Source organism: Microcaecilia unicolor, chromosome 1, assembly GCF_901765095.1.
Source record: "Microcaecilia unicolor chromosome 1, aMicUni1.1, whole genome shotgun sequence".
NCBI lineage: Eukaryota > Metazoa > Chordata > Amphibia > Gymnophiona > Siphonopidae > Microcaecilia > Microcaecilia unicolor.
The window spans coordinates 31,579,118-31,593,975 of record NC_044031.1 but is presented as its reverse complement, the minus strand read 5'-3'; the positions used below and the strand labels follow the sequence as shown (position 1 = coordinate 31,593,975).

Sequence of the window (14,858 nt, the reverse complement as noted above, 5' to 3'; positions counted from 1 at the left end):
TTCCAAGAAGTGTTTTGTTTCCTGCAGAATTTTCAATCTATTTGATTCAAGGCTCTCGTTAATATATAATGCTACCCCTCCACCAATTCGATCCACGCTATCACTACAATATAATTTGTACCCCGGTATGACAGTATCCCACTGGTTATCCTCCTTCCACCAGGTCTCAGAGATGCTTATTATGTCTAATTTTTAATTTAGTGCAATATATTCTAACTCTCCCATCTTATTTCTTAGGCTCCTGGCATTCGCATATACACATTTCAAACTGTGTTTGTTGCTCCTATTTACTAGTACTTGACAGTACTAATTTTTTTTGTTGTTGTTGTTGTTACATTTGTACCCCGTGCTTTCCCACTCATGGCAGGCTCAATGCGACTTACATGGGGCAATGGAGGGTTAAGTGACTTGCCCAGAGTCACAAGGAGCTGCCTGTGCCTGAAGTGGGAATCAAACTCAGTTCCTCAGGACCAAAGTCCACTACCCTAGCCACTAGGCCACTCCTTTTGTCTGATTTTTATTTTTATTTAGGGACACCTGATCTACTACGGTCTCTTTTGCAACCTCACTATCAAGATACCCTATGTTCCCTGTTTTGGTGATATCTTTGAAAGATACCTTATCCTGAACCATGCGCTTTTGAGTGACTGTCGGCCTTCCCCCAGTTTCTAGTTTAAAATCTGCTCTATCTGCTTTTTAAACGCTGATGCCAGCAGCCTGGTCCCACCCTGGTTAAGGTGGAGCCCATCCTTTCGGAATAGGCTCCCCCTTCCCCAGAATGTTGCTCAGTTCCTAACAAATCTAAAACCCTCCTCCCTGCACCATCGTCTCATCCACGCATTGAGACTCTGGAGCTCTGCCTGTCTCTTGGGCCCTGCACGTGGAACAGATAGCATTTCAGAAGATGCTACCCTAGAGGATCTGGATTTGAGCTTTCTACCTAAGAGCTTAAATTTGGCTTCCAGAACCTCTCTCCCACATTTTCCTATGTCATTGCTACCCATGTGTACCAAGACAGCCGACTCCTCCCCAGCACTATCTAAAATCCTATCTAGATGACGCGTGAGGTCCGCCACCTTCGCACCAGGCAGGCAAGTCACCAGGCGATCCTCATGTCCACCAGCCACCCCAGCTATCTATATGCCTATTGATCAAATCACCAACTACAACAGCTGTCCTAACCTTTCCCTCCCGGGCAGCACTTGGAGACATATCCTCGATGCGAGAGGATAGTACATCCCCTGGTGGGCAGGTCCTGGCTACAGGAGTACTTCCTACTTCACCAGGGTGATGCTCTCCTAAGAGACCCCCCTCCTCCAAGGTAGCACAAGGGCTACCAGACTGGAGGTGGGACTTCTCTACAACATCTCTGTAGGTCTCCTCTATGTACCTCTCTGTCTCCCTCAGCTCCACCAAGTCTGCTACTCTAGCCTCAAGAGAACGCACACGTTCTCTGAGAGCTAGGAGCTCTTTGCATCGGGCACACACATATGACATCTCACCAACTGGGAGATAGTCATATATTCGACACTCAATACAAAAGGCTGGATAGCACCCCTCTCGCTGCTGGACTGCTGACTCCATCTTAGTGTTTTTGAGTTTTTCAATAATTTAAAACTTGTTACAGTATTAAGGATATTAGCCTAACACAAAAGTGTCTTTTAGTTTATATAGTATATTGTATGATTTATTTAGTGTTTCCTTCTTAGATGGTAATGAAATGTATTTAAAACTCTGTAAGAGCACTCCTTGCTTGTCACCCTAATTACAATAACTGACTATAAATGAAGAGTTGTCCTAGGGGTGGGAAGACTAAACTAAATCCTGCAGTGCCTGCTAGATTCTATCTGTTAATGCTGTGGTACAAAGTTTTTAAAACTAAGTGGAAAAGGCTATGGAGATTAGTTGATAAAATTTGCTTTTTATATTTTTATTTTGCCTAACACTAACCTACAATTCCTCCTTTAAACCCCAATCTTTAAGTTCCCAAAGCAGAAAGCAAAATAGCGTTCACTTACCAGAGAAATGTCCTCTTCTCTCAGAACTTCTCCTCATCTCTGTAATTACCATTAAAATAGTTGAGAAAACAGATTTGTTTGGGTGGGACTGCATTAGTCCCCATGTTTACTTTGTGTGTTGAAATAGTGTAGAACAACACAGTGCTTAGGGCACGCCCTGCCAGTCAGGTTTTCGGGCTGTCCACAATTAATATGCATGAGATAAAATTGCACTACCTTCACTGTATGCAAACCTGATCATGCATGTTCCTTGTGCATATCCCGGGAGCCTGACTGGTTGGGTGTGTCCTGAGTGCTGGATTGAGATCCACTGGTGTAGACTGATTTAATTACTTAATCCAAACAGGATTCTGTCTTTACTTTATGTCTTCAGAAATCCAGTGCTCTCTGGGTTGATGTCCTGACAGCACATATCTCATATCCTTGACAAGGTGACAGTGTCCGATGTAATTAAACAATGTTGCCATTGCTATTGTCACTAGAAGAGTGACTTGCCAGGTCTGTTGAGGTAATTGAACTTGTACCTTGGACACCTTCCTAATGTGAACTGTGCCATTTAATTTGCAGCTAATCAAGTAATGCCCTACACTTGAGTACACTCATACTAGTAGAATGTGATAAAGTCACCTCCAGGATAGTTGGGTTAAGGCAGTTTCAGTCTGAAATACAAGTCCCAGAAGGCATTGCAGGCAAGGAGCCAGAGGGTGAGATGAAGAACCCAGACTGGACTCCTAGCTGCAATCAGGGAAGATATGGGTGTAAGCTGGCAGGTTGTGTAGAGTGGCTGCCACTAGGCAGAAAGAGAGTTAGGAAACCCTGTGTGCAGGAGCTCATCATTGGTCTCATTAGTTTAATGCTCAATTCAGCTGGTATGGGTGTGGGGAAGCTAATGGAAGGAGAATGATTGGTTGTGGTAGCTGAAGCCAGGGATTGATTAGGCAGGTGGGAAGAAAACCCTTGGGCAGGGAGGTCCCTAAAGTATTTGCAGGCTGAAAACCCTTGGGCAGGGAGGTCCCTAAAGTATTGAAGCAGGCTGAAATTCCCTGGGTGAGAGGAAGTCCCAAAAGTATTGAATTCACTGTGAAGCTGATGCAGGGGGAAACCCTTGGGTAGAAGGAGTCCCTAAAATATTGAACTCTTCTGAAGGTAAAGAGGATAGAAGGTAGAAACTGCTGCTTGGTGACTGAACTGTGGTGATGAACTGAAAGAAATGTTTGTCTTGGGAATTGAATTACTGTTTATAGTGCACTGGATAAAGAGCCCAGACTGAAGCCTGTATTGAATCCTGGTATGTGCTATGCTGCTGTTGGAACTGTGTACTAGAAACCTGCATGGAATAAAAGTCCGTAAGATTGAAGTTACTGGTGGACATCTATTTCTTCATTGTACCAGGAGCCTGTGGCTGGAGGAGATTGTTCTATCCTTGGCTGCACAAGAGAGGTACCTGGTTACAAGAAGTATGAGTGAACTGTAATGTTTTGTAGGTGCTTTTTGATGCCTATCTTAGGAAAAGTACATTAATATTTTTTACTGTTGTAATTGCCTACTGCTCATGTTTGATCTATTCTTACTGTACACCGCCTTGAGTGAATTCCTTCAAAAAGGTGGTAAATCCTAATAAATAAATATGAAGTGCCTTTGATCCAGCAAGGTTTTCTGTGGAGTGTGTATGTTTGAGAGAGTGTCTTTGAGAGTGACTGTGTGTGAGAGAGTGTGAATGTGCAAGTGTGTGTGGGTGGGGCAGACAGACTGTGATCTTACAGCTTCAACTTTAGAACGTTGGGAAGAAATTTCTGAGGCTTCATTAGAACGTTGGAGGTGCGTTTTATATAGAGAGATTTTGAAATTTGCAGGAATTTTGCCTTCTTTTCTGTTGTTTTCTAAACTGGTGATCTGATTTGTTTTGTCTAAACTCTGTAGCTACCTGTTATCTCAACAGATCCACCTTAAGAAGTCTGATCTGAGCTGAAGAGCTTTGGGCATTCTGGGATACTTTGGTCTGTAGGGTTGCCTGCAAAGAGCAGGAAAGACTCCGAAGAAAAGCAGAAAGTTTCTTCCTTCAGGGACTGGAAGTCCTGCAAGTTCCAGAGCTAGATCTGCAGAGAGGAGAGGAGGGACTTTATCTGAGACCCTCAGAAATCAGATAACTCTTTGATCAATTGACAGGTTGGCTTTAAACAGTGGTGTGCTGGTAAATGTTTAACAGGCTCTCTCCCTGGTCCCCCTCTGAGCCCCCCCCCCCCCCAAATTGCAGAGCTGGCTATGGCCGGGGAGAGAGCCTGGGGTGGGGGATGGCAATGCATTCCTCCAGGAAAAAAAATTAAATGATCCCAGGTTCAAATCTAATTCATGTTTAATGTGCGATAAAATGCCGTAAATAAATATAAACTTTTAATGTTGAGCACCTGATTCTCAAAGTGAACATATTCCAAACACTATAATGAAAATAAAATGATTTTTTTTCTACCTTTGTTGTCTGGTAACTGTTTTTCTGATCATGCTGGCCCAGTATCCGATTCTGCTGCTATCTGTCCTCTTAACTCCGTTTCCAGGGCTTCCTTTCCATTTATTTCTTTCCTTTCCTCCTTTCTTCTTCATTTCTGGTCCTCAGCTTCTGCCTATTTTCTTCATCCATGTGCAGTTTTTCTCCTCTCTTCCTTTTTCTTCATCTCATCTCCTTCCTCACTCTTCTCTCCCCTCCATCCATGTCCAGCATTTCTTCTCTCTCCCCTCCTCTCCCCTGCCCTGCATGCACCCATGTCCAGCAGTGACCCTCCTCTCCCCTGTCCTCCATCCACCCATGTCCAGCAGTGACCCTCCTCTCCCCTGCCCTGCATGCACCCATACCCAGCGATACCCTCCATCCACCCATGCCCAGCAGCGACTCCCTTTTCCCCCCTGCCACCCCCTCCCGAGTTGTTTGGCGAATTCTTCTCCCTCCTTCCCGATCTGGTCCCTCACCAACCGCTTGTTCTTCGAATTCTTCGGGGCAGGCAGTCTTGCCTGCCCGCTTCCAGCGCTGACTGTCCCCCGCTGCCGGTTCGCGCTTTAAAAATGGCCGCCGAGACTTCAGCAGAAGTCTCGCGAGGCCGCCTCTGGAAGTCTCGGTGGCCATTTTTAAAGCGCGAACCTGTAGCGGGGGACAGTCAGCGCTGGAAGCGGGCAGGCAAGACTGCCTGCCCTGAAGAATTCGAAGAACAAGCGGTCGGTGAGGCGGTGAGGGACCGGATCAGGAGGGAGGAGAGCCAGAGCCGGCTCGCTGTTTTCAACAACCGGCTCGCAAGCTGGAAGAAAATTTAACAACCGGCTCTTGCGAGCCGGCTCCAGCACACCACTGGCTTTAAATGATGAGCAAGTGTTGCTTCAGAATTTTGCTTTTTATGTTTCTTCTATTTGATTACTTGAGTGTGATTGAGGGAGCATGAGGGTGTCATAATTGAGAGTGGTTAGTATGAAAGGGGTGGTAATGGTGGAGCAGAGGCATCATTGAGGTGGACACATACCCACTGCCCCTAGTCACCTAGCCCCTACACCTAAAAACAAACACATAGACACCAACAATGCACTTAATTACTCAGGTCCTGCACCAACATCCATACATTGTGACAAGGATTGTCATCAGCCTATCAGGGCTGAGGGGTTAAGTATGTAACCAGCAAGCAAGCAGAGAAATCCATCACACAGCAGTGAACTTGCAGAAGTCTTTATTCTCAGCCCCTGAACACTCAGGTTGAATAAAGAGTGAAGATCTTTAATGCCCATTGTTCCCTTTTGCTGTAATATCTGTATGGAAATCTTTACCCTCTTTTATTAGGTTGGAGAGTACCTACTTGATATTTTGAAAGAAATTGAAAGCTCTGCTGTTTGGAAAATAGCAATTTGTTCAAATGCTGCTTTGTGACACTTTTTGGAAGTTTATTTGTTTAAAAAATGAGCCCCATAGTAATCTATGGAACTTATTATGTCTTAAGTGCTTTGAAAATGAGTCCCAATATTAGCTGCTCCTTGTTTTTTCTTGCCCTGCCCACCACTGACAGCAGTCCTTACCCCTCATAATCGACCCCAACTTAATTGTGTTTCACAGAATCAATCAAATATATTTGTTATGAGATCAGAAAGATGTAAAAATTGTTCCTAAATCAACACTGCTCTTACAGGGAAGACTGCTAACTTTTTTGCCTTGGCTTTTGAAGTTGCCAGACAATCATCTGTAGTTTTCAAGAGCACAGTTTAAGTCCTAATGCTGGGGAATTCAAAGTACTGACACACCTACATACAAGTTAGTCTTTCCCTATTTTTGTATTACCTGCAGGGTTGTCTAAGTGCTGAACTAATATGGCCAGTGTGTTACCTAATAACATTTTAGGTTTATTTACTTTGGAGTGCCTAACCTTTTGTTACATCTTTTGCATAATCTTTGAGCTATTTTTAGAAATATAGAAAATCACCACAAGTCTTAATTAATCATAGTTGATTAGAGAAAACTGCTTAGTAGTTAGTAGGCCATTCCACCTTGTACAATTTTAGTGCTGTCGCTGATCTGTCAGTCTTGATTTCTGTTTACTTGTTTCAACTGTGTAAACATCTTGACTATTATTCAGAAAATAACATGCTTAAAAGTTAAGTACGTATCACTCTCCCACATCCCCAGAGCTTTCCCCCTTGCCTTAGAAATGTACACTCTAGAAAGGATTCTATACTGTGTGTCTTGCAGTGATGCATTTGGGGTAAGCCTCCTCAGGTCCCGAAAAATTGCACTTAATCTCTCCACCGATACTTCTTCTACAACATCCTTACTCCATGCTTCCGCTAATAACGTTAAGTGGGGCCACCTGCCGTCGTTCCCGAATTAACTGGCACCAAACTGTGAGCCTATTAAAGACTGGGGTCATCTGCATGAAAATGTGAGCAAGCTGTGTAAATCGCACAATGGTCTTGCTCCTGCGTTCCGCACTCAGTATATAGTCCCGCACCTGCAAATAAGCGAAGAACTGAGAGCCAGGGATCTGCAATTCACTTCTCACCGTGTCAAATGTTGGGAAAACTTCCTCTCCTTCTTTCCTGAACTGACATATAAATCTACAACCTTTATCCCTCCAGCTACAAAAGACTTGACATTCCCATCCCTGCCGGGAAAGCCATGTTATCCACCAGTGGTAGAAAGGGGCTACCCCCGCACTTGCTCCCCCCTGCCCTCTCCACCATCTCCAAGCCAATTGAAGAGCCATCACATAGGGGCTATCCACTCTCTTTTTTGCCCCTTGCACTGCCCAGGACTCTAATCCAGTGAAGGGGTCAATTGGCCTGCACCAGCTTTCCCAAAACTCTGGAGGGGCAAAAAAAAAACCCTCTCCGAGATCAATTCATGTATCCACCGCATTAGTGCCGCTGTGTTATAAATTTGAAGATCTGGGAGTCGCAATCCCCCTTGCCCATGATTCCCAATTAATTTAGTGAAAGCTATCCGTGGGCGCTTAGCAGCTTCTTTTGGTTTTAACAGTTTTTGTGGTTTAGAAAACTAAAAATGACCTCTGCCTGATGATTTATCTATTCTCTAATATCCTGCTAGGTTCATTGCTCCTTCTCCTTGATACGTCTGCTGGAGCACTGCCTGCCTACAAATAACTTCCCCTGTTCACTCCCGTATTCATCTTAAGGTAAAAATGCAGGATTTTTTTTAAAACATTGCTATTAATTAATAGACTAGTAATTAGATCTTAAGAAAATGTTTTTTTTAAAGTTGAATAATACTGTGGAGGTTTTTTAAATATTATTTAAAATAATATTTTACATAATAGTTTTCTATAGTGAGAATACTGAAAGGTAACTTTAAAACAATACAGGAACATAAAACCTTTGAAGTCAGAATGATTGAATATTTTGACACCCAACAGACAGGACTTAACAAGGATCTGGGTTTTCTAGCCCATTATAAACCATAAAGTTGTATTTCTCTGCTTATCACCCTCCCCTCCCCTCCCCACAAACATCCTGCTAGACTATGGAATGCTTTGAAGTCCCCATACACATCTCCTATCCACCCTGCTGGACCATCTATGAGAGACTGTTAAATGCACTGTCAGCTAACACATTTGCTTCTTTCTGATCTGATGAAGAAGGGCAACCTTCGAAAGCTAATCAAGAAATGTATTAAGTTATGTCCAATAAAAAAGACATCATCTTATTTTCTTTTCCATGTTTTAATTTTGTTTGATTTCTATTGATTACCTTAAGAGTGGACTAACACGGCTACCACACCTCTCTACTTAAATATTATTTTACAATCCTTAAAATTTTTTGAGCCAACAATATAGAAAGTGTGTGTGTATAAGTACATATATACATAGAAATTCCAGCATGAGAAGTGCAACGCCACGCAGTATCCAGTGCTCTGGCGGCTGGACAGTTTTAAGGTCAACAGCAGCAATATAATTTAGGTCTGTACGGACTGGCTTCTTATAAATTGGACAAGAGTACATCCGTAGATCTTTAGAACCTATGCAGAGAAAGAAAAATTTAAACTGAGTAAAGAATATCCATACATTTTTACTTTTTTTTTTTTTTTTAATGAGAAAAATCATCTTCCATTTTTCTTTTGCTTAGTACAAGACATACACTGGCTGCTATTCAAAATGATTAAAGTGGGCAGGAGAGGCTCCTGCCCTCTTAAACCGTTTGTGACTAATCACGGATATTCAGCGGCACTTAACTGGCTAGTGCCACTGAATATGTGCAGAAATTGGCTAACGTGGGCGTTTCGGGGCAGAGTTGCCACTTATATGGTTAAGTGCTGATATTCAGCCCTTGATGCATAAGATACCGCTTAACTTGGGCTGCATAAATAGCAGTCCTATCTTTAAGCATTTCAGCTTGTGCGGTCAAAGGCTGAATATTGCACATAACCGCATAAGCTTTAGCAGTCAGCCTAAAGCTAGATATTCAATGCTGGTGTATGGACATGGCCCAGCATTGAATATCTGGGAATATAGCTGGTGGCAGTTTTTCCCAGCACGACAGGGATAGAAAGGCCTGGAGATAACAATGCTGATCTAATACAAGCAAGGTGGATAAGCATGTGCTTGAGAACAGCTCTACATGCTGTCTACTGTTCATATACCCATATATACAAAGATGCATTATGCATTAACAAGCAAACATGCAAATTATTTACCTCAGGTACCTTTATTTCCAGTGGGGCCTATTCATTTACTGTAGTAAAACAATAAAAACATCCTAGACATTTGCCCTCCAGGTTACAAAATCATACACTGGACCAGAAATGGGAAAAAAGGAGGGGGCATAACACTAATTTACAAATCCTTCTTCCTAGTGGAACCCATTGAGGAATCAGTAACACCACAGCTGGAAATCACCTCTATCAAAATAAGTGACAAAACCTTACTCAATCAACTATGCTGCATCCTATTATACAGACCACCTTGAAACTGGAAAAAAAACCAATCCAACTTCATGGATTTTGTCTCAAACACCTGCATATCTAATCTCAATACAGTAATAATATCAACCTACACCTAGAAGACCAGAGAAAAGAAAACACCAAGGAGTGCGTTGAGTTCCTCAAACTTTGGGATGTCCAAATACCACTAGTGCCTTCAGCACACGCCAAAGGACATGCACTTGACCTACTAACACATAGATTCTCATCAAACCAGGAAATTACAATACAGAACCCGAGGTGGATAGAAACTCCCTAGTCTGACCACTTCAGTCAAGACATGACTATCTACTGGAAAGAAAGAAGGACACACCCAACACAAACACGGACCCCATGCAAATCATGAGGGAAAACTGACACAACCAAATTCTGATCTTCAATTTACGAGAACCAGTGGTTCCCCACAAATGGACTCCATAGATTTTCTAACAGAATGGGACAATAGATGCACTACCGTTCTGGACGAATTAGCCCCCATATCAACCAAAACAATACAAAAAAGAAAAGCAACCCCTTGGTTCAACGAAAACCTCAAAGAACTCAAAACACAATGCAGAAGACACAAACGAGCTTTTGAGAAAAACAAGAATGAACTCACCAAATCCAAGTGGACTAAAGCATGGAACAACTACAAGTACAATTAAGAGATGCAAAACAGAACTTTTACAAAGAACAAGTAGGGTTAGACTACAAAGACACGAAGAAACTCACAAGCTGATTGACAGCCTCCTAACCACAAAATCACTGATAATTGTGAATGAGGAGCCCCCAACAGCACACAAAATGGCTAAATACTTCAAAGAGAAGATCGCTAATGTACCAAAGAATGACACCTACCTAGAAACTCTAATAGAAGAACTAATTAATCCCCAAGATGAACTACCAGTAGACATATCATGGACAACTTTCACCCAACTTACCAATGACTTAGTGGCGCAAAATATAAGAAACTTTTCCACCGCATACTGTATACTAGACACCTGCTCCAACTACTTAATGAAAACACCCCATACCCGCTACATTGACCAATTCACTAAACACCTAAACTTCACGCTCAGTGAAGGACAATTCCCAATAGAAAAGGGCAATACTACTTACTCCAATCCCAAAGGACGTCAAGAAAAATATCAAAGACACCTCGAACTACAGACCAATAGCATTTATACCGCTAAGGACCAAAATAATAGAAGGCATTGCACCCAACCAGCTAACAAACTTCCTAAATAAATTCTCCATATTACATGAATCCCAATCAGGGTTCAAATCACATCATAGCACAGAAACGGTACTGACCACACTCCTAGCTAAATTCAAACAGCAAATCTCGATCGGCAACAGTGGCGTACCTAGGGGGGCTGACACCCGGGGCGGATCACCGATGCGCCCCGCCCCCAGGTGCAGCGCCCCCCCCCCCCCCCCCCCGCAAAGGACCCCCCCTGGGTGCACGCCGCTGGGGGGGTGCCGCGCGCGCCTGTCCTCCGTTGTTCCATGCTTCTTCTCTGCCCTGGAACAGGTTACTTCCTGTTCCAGGGCAGAGAAGAAGCATGGAACAACGGAGGACAGGCGCGCGCGGCACCCCCCCCAGCGGCGTGCACCCGGGGTGGACCGCACCTACCGCCCCCCCTAGGAACGCCACTGATCGACAAGAATATTATCCTCCTACTACAGTTTGACATGTCTAGTGCCTTTGATATGGTTGACCACATTATCCTACAAAGATTACTGGACATAATAGGCATCAGGGGAAAAGTGCTAGAATGGCTCAGGGGATTCCTGACCTCCAGATCCTAAAGTAAAAAAAAAAACGATCTCCCCCCCTCCCCCCCCAATGGAAAGTGGAATGTGGAGTCCCCCGAGAATCTCCACTCTCACCTAGCATTCGCAAATCAAGGATTCAACCCCCACATGTACGCCAATGATGTTGCAATATATATTTCCTTTAAGAATGACCCATCCAAAATCGCTACCAAAATCACAGACAGCCTACAACTCATGGAATCCTGGGCAGCAGCCTTCAAACTGAAACTCAACAGGGAAAAACTCACTGTCTGATACTCTCATCACCTTACAACAACAAACACTTCACCACCATAAACATTATGGGAACGAACTTCCCCATAGCACAAGAACTAAAGAGCCTAGAAATAATAGAAATATCTCTCAACAAACACCACAAAGAAGATGATCCACACCACGTGGAAACTCAAACAAATAAAAAGCTACTTTCCACGGAACATCTTCCACACTCTAGTACAGACTACGGGCCCCTTTTACTAAGCCGCGTAGGCGCCTACATGCACCCAATTGGAGTTATCACCCGGCTACCGCGTAGCCCTTGCGATAATTCAATTTTGGCGTGTGTCTGTTATGTGCGTCTGAAAAATATATTTTATTTTCTGTCATGTGTAGGGGACGTGCGCCAAGTGGTATCTGACGCGCGTAGGTCATTACCGCCCAAATTCTTTACCGCTAGATCTATGGCTGGCGGTAAGGTCTCAGACCCAAAATGGACGAACAGCAATTTTGATTTTGCTGCATGTCCAATTTTGGGGAAAGAAAAAGAGGCCCTTTTTTACACGCACGCTAAAAAATGGATTGGCGCGTGCCCAAAACCTGCACCTACACTACTGCAAGCTATTTTTCAGCGTGCCTATGTAAAAGGATCCCGATGGTCCTTGACCATGCAGACTATTGCTACGCACTCTATGCAGGCTGCAAGGAACAAACCCTCAAAAAATTACAGACAGCACAAAACAGGGTGGCAAGACTCATTAATGGCAAAAAACACTTTCAAAAATTACATTGGCTACCCATCAAAGCACGAATATCCTTCAAGATCTGCAAACTGACTTACAGAATAATATTTGGCCTTTCACCGGCGTATATGATTGACCTAATAAACCTACCACTGCACAATGCTACTACTACTACTACTACTACTTATCATTTCTATAGTGCTACAAGGCATACGCAGCGCTGTACACCATACACAAAAAAGACAGTCCCTGCTCAAAGAGCTTATAATCTAGATACAATCTAGCGTGAAGTCCTATCTTACCCTCCACTTCCCCAAATGTCAAAACCACATGCACAACAGACCACCTATATCTGCACCAAAATTTGGAACACTTACCTAAAGTCCATGAACAACTATTTACAATTCAGAAAACACCTGAAAGCCTACTTTTACAGATCATCTTTCCCTAAATAACCAAACATGTCCCATCGCAACAAAATGATCCAACACCACTAAACACTCACAAATCACGTGACAATACACTGTCCTTTCAATCACGCAACATGATTTTCCTTAGTTAACCTACAATCCACTCCTGAACCTTACATAGCCCTACTTACCTAAATAACCTGTTACCCACTGGACCCTTACCAGGCAAACTGTTAACTTTAAATAACCTGTAATTCACTTTTGAATTCTACTATATAACCTGTTTTACTTAAACCAACCTGTAACCCACATTGAACCTACCCAGGTGGGAAAATGTGGGGTACAAATGCAATAAATAAATAAAATTATCATATAGCCACAAATGATGAATTTGTCACATTCTTCTTTAAAGTGCAGATTAAGAATTCAATATATAGAGCTACTTACTGTTATTTTCTGCATAGATCCTTATGACAGGCATCATTTCAAACAGAACTTTGGGTTTTGATTCAATGAGCTTCAAGTTCCTTCGGTCCCAGCCAGCTCCCTCCAGGTACAACCCATAGACGTAAACTCCTTCAGCTGGAGAATTGGTGATGTCATCCTTCATCCACTTAGTGACCTCGTTGCACAGTACCACACTGTCTAAAGCCCACCCTTTATTGGCACGAGTAATTTCCTATTTATATAAAGAGACAGGGATTCAAGAGCTATGACAGATCGTAGCATAAACAAGTAAAGCATTGCTACTCACCTGTAGCAGATGTTTTCTGTGGACAAGACTGATCAGGCACACAAGTGGGTGACATTATCTGATAGCAAAGGGATGGAACTGCTCCTTTATAGCTCTGTTTTTCAGAGTCCTCAGCAGCACAGCCCCTCCTGAATGCAGTAGCATAGTAACATAGTAGATGACGGCAGAAAAAGACCTGCACGGTCCATCCAGTTTGCCCAACAAGACAGCTCATGTGTGCTACTTTTTTGTGTATACCCTACTTTGATTTGTACCTATGCTCTTCAGGGCACAGACCGTATAAGTCTGCCCAGCACTATCCCCGCTTCCCACCACCGGCTCTGGCACAGACCGTATAAGTCTGCCCAGCACTATCCCCGCCTCCCAACCACCAGCCCCGCCTCCCACCACCGCCTCTGGCACAGACCGTATAAGTCTGCCCAGCACTATCCCCGCCTCCCAACCACCAGCTCTGGCACAGACCATATAAGTCTGCCCAGCACTATCCCCGCCTCCCAACCAGCCCCGCCTCCCAACCACCGGCTCTGGCACAGACCGTATAAGTCTGCCCAGCACTATCCCGCCTCCCAACCACCAGCCCCGCCTCCCACCACCGGCTCTGGCACAGACCGTATAAGTCTGCCCAGCACTATCCCCGCCTCCCAACCACCAGCCCCGCCTCCCAACCACCAGCTCTGGCACAGACCATATAAGTCTGCCCAGCACTATCCCCGCCTCCCAACCACCAGCCCCGCCTCCCAACCACCGGCTCTGGCACAGACCGTATAAGTCTGCCCAGCACTATCCCCGCCTCCCAACCACCGGCTCTGGCACAGACCGTATAAGTCTGCCCAGCACTATCCCTGCCTTCCAACCACCAGCCCCGCCTCCCACCACCGGCTCTGGCACAGACCGTATAAGTCTGCCCAGCACTATCCCCGCCTCCCACCACCGGCTCTGGCACAGACCGTATATGTCTGCCCAGCACTTTCCCCGCCTCCCAACCAGCAGCCCCACCTCCCAACCACCGGCTCTGGAACAGACCATATAAGTCTGCCCAGCACTATCCCCGCCTCCCAACCACCAGCCCCGCCTCCCAACCACCGGCTCTGGCACTGACCATATAAGTCTGCCCAGCACTATCCCCGCCTCCCAACCACCGGCTCTGGCACAGACCGTATAAGTCTGCCCAGCACTATCCCCGCCTCCCAACCACCGGCTCTGGCACTGACCATATAAGTCTGCCCAGCACTATCCCCGCCTCCCAACCACCAGCCCCGCCTCCCAACCACCGGCTCTGGCACAGACCGTATAAGTCTGCCCAGCATTATCCCTGTCTCCCACCACCGGCTCCTCTGCTTCTCAGGTGCATCCCAAAGTTAAGGAATTAGGTAACGTTCAGGAACGTGGAAGAACTGTGTACCTGATCAATCCTGCTGTCTAGGAAACATACCCGTTACAGCTGAGCAACATTGCTTTTTCCGT

General features: G+C 44.6%; 1 protein-coding gene across 1 annotated transcript; it reads right to left on the bottom strand.

The window, feature by feature from the left end:
- Positions 1 to 8,268: 8,268 nt before the first annotated feature.
- Positions 8,269 to 13,586, bottom strand: LOC115464587 (dynein heavy chain 5, axonemal-like). Its single transcript, XM_030194953.1, has 2 exons — positions 13,088 to 13,586; positions 8,269 to 8,514 (listed from the first exon to the last, which is right to left on the bottom strand). The coding sequence occupies exons 1-2, from the start codon at positions 13,248 to 13,250 to the stop codon at positions 8,306 to 8,308; spliced, it is 372 nt and encodes a 123-aa protein (XP_030050813.1). The 5' UTR covers positions 13,251 to 13,586; the 3' UTR covers positions 8,269 to 8,305.
- Between the last annotated feature and the right edge of the window lie 1,272 nt (positions 13,587 to 14,858).

What these genes read in the sequence shown, in the direction of transcription:
- LOC115464587 (XM_030194953.1), bottom strand. Translation starts at nt 13,250, where the DNA reads ATGAAGGATGACATCACCAATTCTCCAGCTGAAGGAGTTTACGTCTAT. An exon ending in GATCTATGCAGAAAATAACA is followed by an intron (nt 8,515 to 13,087) that starts GTAAGTAGCTCT and finishes TTCTCTGCATAG; the next exon opens with GTTCTAAAGATCTACGGATG.